General features: G+C 39.3%; 1 protein-coding gene across 1 annotated transcript in view; it reads left to right on the top strand.

Annotated features, from left to right (window-relative positions):
- Positions 1-248: 248 nt before the first annotated feature.
- The window catches only part of LOC118323038 (serine/threonine-protein kinase BRSK2-like), a 19,845-nt gene continuing 12,166 nt past the window's right edge, over positions 249-7,927 (top strand). The window contains exons 1-6 of the mRNA XM_035654954.1: positions 249-265; positions 406-439; positions 531-599; positions 2,306-2,452; positions 6,060-6,091; positions 6,967-7,131. Of these exons, the coding sequence (XP_035510847.1) occupies positions 249-265; positions 406-439; positions 531-599; positions 2,306-2,452; positions 6,060-6,091; positions 6,967-7,131 (464 nt within the window). The remainder of the gene's footprint in view (positions 266-405; positions 440-530; positions 600-2,305; positions 2,453-6,059; positions 6,092-6,966; positions 7,132-7,927) is intronic.

Raw genomic sequence — 7,927 nt, 5'->3', positions numbered from 1 at the left:
GACAAAAAATTATTTTTATAAAAGCAGCTTTAAATGACTTTAAGATTTACAGTTTGGTGATGTACACAAAGTGTGCAGAACATCAGGAACGTCCACTCAAAGCCCTATTGTGCTTCTTTTTACATAATCGATTTGTTTATTAAAAGCTTTAAACCACCTGCCCACCAGGAGGAACGCGGCTTTAACAGATAAATTTAGTACGGGATTGTGGCTTTCACCTGGATTCACCTATTCAGTCTATTCCATGGATGAAAGAGCAGGTGTTGTCAGTTTTTGTACACTCAGGCTGGAATTTCTTTTTCTTTTTTTTTTACATGAATCAGCAACAACTCAGTGCCCCCTTTATCCGTGTTTATGTTTGTGTCTGGTTAAATAATTAAATAATTTCCTCTTCTTTATTTATAGATCCCCACATTATGCTTGCCCAGAGGTCATAAGGGTAAGTTAGTTCCCTCTCAGTGTGTGTGTGTGTGTGTGTTTGTGTCTGTGTGTGTGTCTAACGCTACCCGGTCCTTGCAATTGTGTCTCAGGGGGAGAAGTACGACGGTCGCAGGGCAGATGTTTGGAGTTGTGGAGTCATTCTCTTTGCTCTTCTTGTGGTAAGAAGATCCTTCTTGTATGCGTGTCTTTTCTTCCAGTATTTAGTTGCTCGTCTTTTTCTCTCTGCCCTTTGATTTCCACAATTCAGCTCATGTACATCCCATTAAAACTCATACACAGTACTGTCACACCGAGGGGCGGATCTAGAGTAATAATTATGGGGTGCCCAGATGGTGTCATGGAGACTTTAAGGGGTGGCATAAATATATGCTGATTTAAAGCTTCAGTAGGTCATTTTTATAAAGATATTTTTTCCATATTTGCTGAAACTTTTACTATATCCTAACACGAGACATGAGACAGATAATCTGTGAAAAAAGTAAGAGTCTGTGAAAAAATCCGGTTCCTCTGGCTCCTCCTAGTGTTCCTAATGGCATTTGTAGGAATCTACTGGGCCTGAACAAAATCAATCAATTAGAGCTGAGAGAGATAGTTGATTGAGTCTCATTTACAGGGTGTCAAATACAGTGGGAATGAGACTCAACAAACAGCTATCGTCAAGTCTCCAACCCAAATCATATTTCTATCTTTCTATGCTCTGATTGGTTGTTTTCGTCCAGGCCCGGTGGATTCTTGTGAATGCCAATGGGAGTGCTAGAACGAGCCAGAGGAACCTGATTTTTTTCCAAAGATTATCTGTCTCGTGTACTAATGTCAAGACACAGTAAAAACTTTAAATATGACAAAAAGTTATTTTCATAAGGTACCTACAGCAGCTTTAATCACAAGCAATTACATATTTCAGTATTTTCTTGCCAAAGCCCCTTTAGATCCGCCCCTGCTTCCACCAGACCATCAGCCTATCTGTATTAAACCTTAAAGGTTTATATCTTGTGCTCTACTAGCAAGGTAGTATAATGCACAAGCACATAGGTGACACAATACATGACTGCAGACAGCTTTACACTTTTACACTGAATGACAGTTGGTGTGGGTAACCTGCCAAGAGATGCAGCAATGCGCCAGAAAAGAGCAGGGAAGAAAAAGACTGCTAGCAAGCAGCGTTAAATATAGATACAATGTGTTTTTCTGAGAAGCATAACACAAAGACATAGCTGTATTTGGCTACAAGAAAACTGCTCAGGGCACCTATAAAGGAGTAGTTAGGCAAATTCCATCTTCCAGGCCTTAAAGCTCCCTAATTAACCAACTATATTTTGTTTGTTTGATCCATAAATGTAGAACACAACCCCCTGTCAACATTTTAATTGTCATCTTACACTTCAGTTGTTTTACAGAATAAATGTTAATGTTAAGCGCTGGCAGATGGATTTTGTTACTTTCGAATGGTCACTGTTTCCCCTGTTTTCAGTCTCCATACTAAGCAAACTGTTGATAAAATGTATCTCTTTTTAAGCCTCTTATATCATTCTGTCATTTGCAGACTTCCCGGTCAATCTAGCAATTTTTTTTGCAAATATACAATATTTTTCTCTTTAAGCATCTATTTAAGTATCCGGCCATTTTGCGATATTCTTCACTTTTTATATTTGTAGTTTATATTTTGTAGTCTCCTTTTTATTGTCTCTATTTTTTATCTTTTTATCTTTATTTATATTTACTTACGCACCAATGTACCAAGGCAAATTCCTCCTATGTGAAAACTTATTTTGCAATAAACCTGATTCTGATTCTGTTTCTGATTCTGTTTCTCATCCTAATTGATATTCTTTTTATCTCTCCTTCGTCTCCCATCCTTTCCCAGGGTGCCTTGCCCTTTGACCACGATAACCTGCGGCAGCTTCTAGAGAAAGTGAAGAGTGGAGTATTCCACATGCCCCACTTTATACCTCCTGACTGCCAAGCTCTGCTTAAAGGAATGATAGAAGTCAACGCTGACAAGAGACTCACGGTGAGTAGGGAGGGGGAACTGTTAAAAACACTAGCTAATGGCAATGTACTTATGTCAGAGTGATGTATGTTTTTAAATACAGTCAAGCTTGAAAACAGAAGATTTAATGGTTTCCCAACTGAAACATCATCTTGGAATTAAAGAACAAGAGTTCTCTTTGGATGCATGTTTTTGAGAAATGGCTTTTGGAGTCTATGATCATCGAGGGCATTGTCATAACTCTTTAACATTGAGGGTGTTGTTTCAGGCCATGGCAGTCTCTGGCAAGAGAGGAAATGAGGTGTATCAAAACTTGAATATAAATAAATATGAATATATATAAACTAAGCAAGTGATATTTATCAAGTTTAGAAGCCTTTCTAAAACCATAAAAACAAGAGCATCTTTAAGGAGTGTGTGTGCTTAATACACTGTGTGTAGCTGCAAACACTAGCATGTCCGGCTAACTAGCTGACTGCCTACTGAGCACTACTTGCAATGCCAAGAAGGAAATCTCTTAAGAAATTTCCTAGTTAATGATTAAGTTTGAGTCTGCCTGAATGCTTGATGTGTATCCCAACAGAGAGAAGACACAGTTACTGTTTGGGGATTTATTTTGATCGTATATCCATAGTTTCCTATTAAAATACTTACTCTTTGGGTCTTTTTGAAAGAACAGCTTCATCCTCAGTTTCATGCACTTTCTGGGGATTTTAATTTGAAAAAATAGGTGCATCCCAACACATCCATTGGTAACGTGCTAAATACCGCTCCAAAATGTTTGCGATAGAAAAACTGACCTCAAGATATCTGAATGAAAATGGGTTCTGTGGGTACCCACAAGTCTCCCCTTTGCATACATGCCCACTTTATGCTAATCCCATGCAGTTTGGGCAAAAAATGTGGTATGTGTTATTTTTGCCTAGTGTATTTGAGTATTGAGTAACTGGGGTCCTTAAACAACAGCACTGGAATTGTATAGATTGGGAATCTATGGAAAGTTGAGACACATATGCCACCCCTGTTTAGTAGATATCTTATATACAGCTATAAAGACAATATCAAGCCCTCACCCCTACCAGGTAGTTTTTGTTTTCAAACAAGTCAGCTGGAAGCACAAAAAAGTTCACAGGAGGCAACGTTTTTTAACAACTCATGGAATGTTAGCTTATTTAGCTAGCTAGCTAGTCTGTCTGCAACAGCTGTCATTTCAGCCGGCATAATCATTGGTTCCTGACTATAATAAGAAGCTGGTTTTGACTGTCTCTGTTTGAAATGAAGGACCCATTGTTTGAAAAAGCACCTTGAATGGTAAATCTGCCTCAGTTATCATTTTGAACTACATATGAATGGAGAACTAATAAAGGAAGGCTTAGTAAAAGGTCAATCGTTGCCATGCACATTGCACCACATCTGTTTCTACAGCAAAGAAAGCATGAACCAGGCATTTAGGAGGGAGAAGGGAATGAAAAGAAAAGACCTATCCCCAGGCTTTGCTTCAAGATGTGACAGGAATTGACCCTGACACAAGACCTAACAGCTGGAGGAGGTGGGAGATGAGGAAGGTGGAAAGAACAGACAAAGGGACCTAAGGTATTGCTTAAAGGCAGGATCGGAGTCAGGCATGACAGCACTGCCCTGGGTCTATTTCTGTCCTCAAAGGCAAGTTAGCAGTTTATCTGGGGATAAGACTCATGGACACCAAGATGTAGAAAGGAAGAGAGGCATGTTAATGTATGTAAAAATGAATGGATGGTGGCTTCTTCAGTGGCTGTAAAGAAGGACGGAGGCACTGAGGGTGAAAAAGACGATGAACGTTCTTCCTTTTCACTGAAATGCCAGCTTTCCCTCCTGAAAGCGAGACTTGAAAAGAGACTGGCAGTTCAGAACAAGATAGAGGAGAGAGAAAGGAGAGGGTGAATGAATAAATGAGGGACTGAATGAATGGACTTCTAGAGGAAATTCCATTGCACTCTGGTTGTAAAGAGAGGTTGGGAAAAAGCAGGCACACAGGGTGGAAATGAATTCATTTTTAAGAGGCAGAAAGGCAGAGACAACTGTGATAATGTGGTTTGCTAGATGCTGTAAAATAAAGACAGAGAGAAGGAATAAGTCTGGTCAGTTAGTCATTCAGCTACAGCAGAACAAATTTAATCAAAGCTGTGGCTTCGTCTGATGAGCTGTTGATTAATAGAGCCTGAAACCAGGTCAGACTGTCTCTGTCTCTCTGTCTGTCTGCTAGTTGCCTCCATGGAAACAACACCACATACTCCAATTCAGTTCAAAAGTATATAGGTAAGCAAGCAGAACATTAGGAAATGTACCCACACGTCTTTAGTTCTAGGGAGTGTATCTGTTCCCTAAGTAAGTTCCCTAACACCCTAACAAAGTGTGAACCTATTGTGACGTCACCCATTGGTTTGTGTTGTTTTTTTTTTGCAGCCAGTGGAGGTGAAGTACTGCAAGTTGAGTTGAAGTTACACATTCTCGTATTCCAGCTAAACAGAACACTAAAATATGTTTCGGAAAAGATTTGCAACAAGAAATAGACAACACAGTAACAGAATCTAGATCCATATCTGATCAGCACTGCCTAGTCTGACTGTTTGATCTGAGTTTGGTGCGTTGAGCTGGACGGACTCAGTGAGAATGACCTGTCAATCACAAGGTAGCCACGCCCTAAAGCATACCTTGCTTTATGGTCTCTTTTACTCTAAATGGGACCATCATTTACTAAATGAACACCATGCAGCCAATGGAGCTGCCCCCTGCTGGTCATTATATAGAATGCATGTTCAAGTTACTCTAACCCCAAGAGATAATGCGCAGTATCGATGCAATGGCTACCACTGTATCCAGTCCTAATGCAGAGGGGACTCTTACAGAATATATATTGTACTAGGGGATGTAAGACTAGACTGCGTTGAAACTTTTCCTGGGATTCATGAAAGCATATAATTGACTTCAGCCATGCTACCTAGCGGCTCTGTGAGGTTGTAATTGAGCATTGAACGTACTGATGTTAAAGCTGCATTATGTTATTTTTTTTACATATTTTTTTCATATTTGCTGAAACTTTCACTATATCCTGACATGAGACAGATAATCTGTGAAAAAATCAGTTCCTCTGGCTCCTCCTAGTGCTCCTAATGGCATTTACAAGAATACACTGGGCCTGAACGAAAACAACCAATCAGAGCGGAGAAAGCCTGGTGGATTTGGCAAATGCCATTAGCACTCGGAGGAGCCAGTTGATTATGGTGCTATATAAAAATTACAATTCATCCAAGTTGGGGAATTAATGTGTACACCACATTTTTAGCAATCTCTTTAATATTTGTTGAGATATGCCAGAAACTGTGCATGGGACATAGAGAATGTTCATAGGAAGACACTGAGACAGTCTGACCATCACTATGCAAAAGAGCAGCTAAATTACAATTATGAGTGGATCTGCAATGCTGAGCTAGCTTTAGACTTCCATAAGGAAAATACTGTTTGAGTCAGGATTTTTATGTTATTTTAAACAGAACCCAATGGACAGCAGATGCTTCATCTTTGTTTATTGTGTGTCAATTTAGGGTATCAGTTACATCTGTAACATTGCCTTCTTTTTTGTTGATTACAGCTAGAAGCAATACAGAAACACGCCTGGTACCAGTAAGTACATTAATCTATCTTACTTTTTTCTTACTCCCTCTGCATTTTTCCTTTTCCCTTCTCTACCTAAGCCACTCATAATAAATAATAAGTAAAACTGAGTTTTAAAAAAATAAGTAATTTCAACCTTGTTTTGAATTCAAAGAGAACAACCATGCTCTCAGATCATAGGATATGTTTTAAAGTACCAATCAACAATAAGCTATAATGCTTCTTATGGTGTTTTATTGGTACTAAAGTAAGATGTGCCATATCATATATACAGTAGACAAAAAGCAGTTTGAAGCCTCAAGAAATGGATTGTGCAAAGCAAAATCAGACTAGTAGTTTACCACCAACTAGTTTTTTGTTGGTGGTAAAAATATAAATGTAAAAATATAGTTAAAAGTTCTTGGTATATCTTTAATGCTAGCTGCATTGCTTTCTGAAACCACAACCTGTGTTTAGTCCAAAATAGTACCATCTTAAATGGTATGGCAGTTTTTGAAAGCCAATGCTTAGGCCAATATATTTGTACTCTAGTGACATTGCTCATAGGCAAATTTTGGGCTCATACGGCCCTGTTCATGTTAAAAAGGACTAGTTTACAAAGTTTCCCTTGAGAAAACGCTTCTTCAGATGAGATTTTCCAGTGAAATCTAGATCACACAAGTCTAGTTAGAGAAACGCAGGAAGCAATGTACTGCACCACAGCTGAAATCAGTCAGCTATATTGTCTCTACTGCTCTTGTTGGGAATCATAATATTACACTGTGAAAAGTTCTACCTCAGTTGACATTAAACCTCTGTAATGTTGGACCTCATTGTCTATCAGTGCTTGCTGTAAACGTATTAATTGCACACGCTAACTACATGCACTGGCTCTTTCCCATCAGGGGTGGTCGTAATGAGCCTTGCCCAGAACAGCCGCCCCCTCGTCGGGTGTGTGTGAAGAGGATCCTGTCCTTAACAGAGCTGGACCCTGATGTCCTGGAAAGCATGTACTCCTTAGGGTGCTTCAGAGACCGGGTCAAACTCACACAGGACCTTACAAGTGAGGAGTGAGTAAAATATAACCCATCAAACATTTCCACTTTGAACAGATGGCAATACACCCATGATCAGCTTTGTCCAACTGCATGATGAATATTAATTGACAAATGAAAGAATTTAAAACATAAACCTGTGTGCCCACTGCATCTGTTGATCTTGAGGCATATGCAACCATTAAACAAGTACAACAGACATGTCAAGTCTTACAGACAATTTACATTAAATTATTGCAGTTGCATTACTGTGTGTGTAGTTCATTTAATTTCTCTCACACAATGTCTCCCTCTCTCTTTCTCTTTGTCTCATTGTGACCAGTCAATTACTTACATCATTAATCTGCCTGGCATGGCAGGAACAAGAGCAACAATATCAACAATGCCTCTTTTATCTGCCTTCTCGCCCATCCCTGGTGTCCCCCTTCTCTATGTGGCTTCTCACTTCCAAAGACAAACATGAACAAACATGAAGCATTCAAATTAAGCTGCACTAATCAATTTTTTATATATGTGTAAAATGAAAGAGGTTGCTCGCAGTGACAAACGCACAGTGAATTATCACCAGATTCTCTGTCACCTCATCTCTACAAAGACTTTTAGCTCCTTATAGCTGATTGTTTCTGGCCCGCATCTCTACTGTTTTGACTGAGTCTCATAGCAATCATCCCCTTTACCAATTGCAGTGGGCAGCTGTTGTCAGTGAAACAGCAGACAGACAACCTAGCAGCTAGTAGCTTGCAACATAATTGAGCATTTGGCAGCTAAGGAGCCTAATATTTTTCTTAAAGATCAGGGGTCTCATTTATAA

This window comes from Morone saxatilis, unplaced genomic scaffold (assembly GCF_004916995.1).
Source record: "Morone saxatilis isolate NCDOM2014 unplaced genomic scaffold, NCSU_SB_2.0 Contig14, whole genome shotgun sequence".
Taxonomy (NCBI): Eukaryota; Metazoa; Chordata; class Actinopteri; family Moronidae; genus Morone; species Morone saxatilis.
The sequence above is the reverse complement of the archived record's forward strand: the minus strand, read 5'-3'. Positions and strand labels throughout refer to the sequence as shown.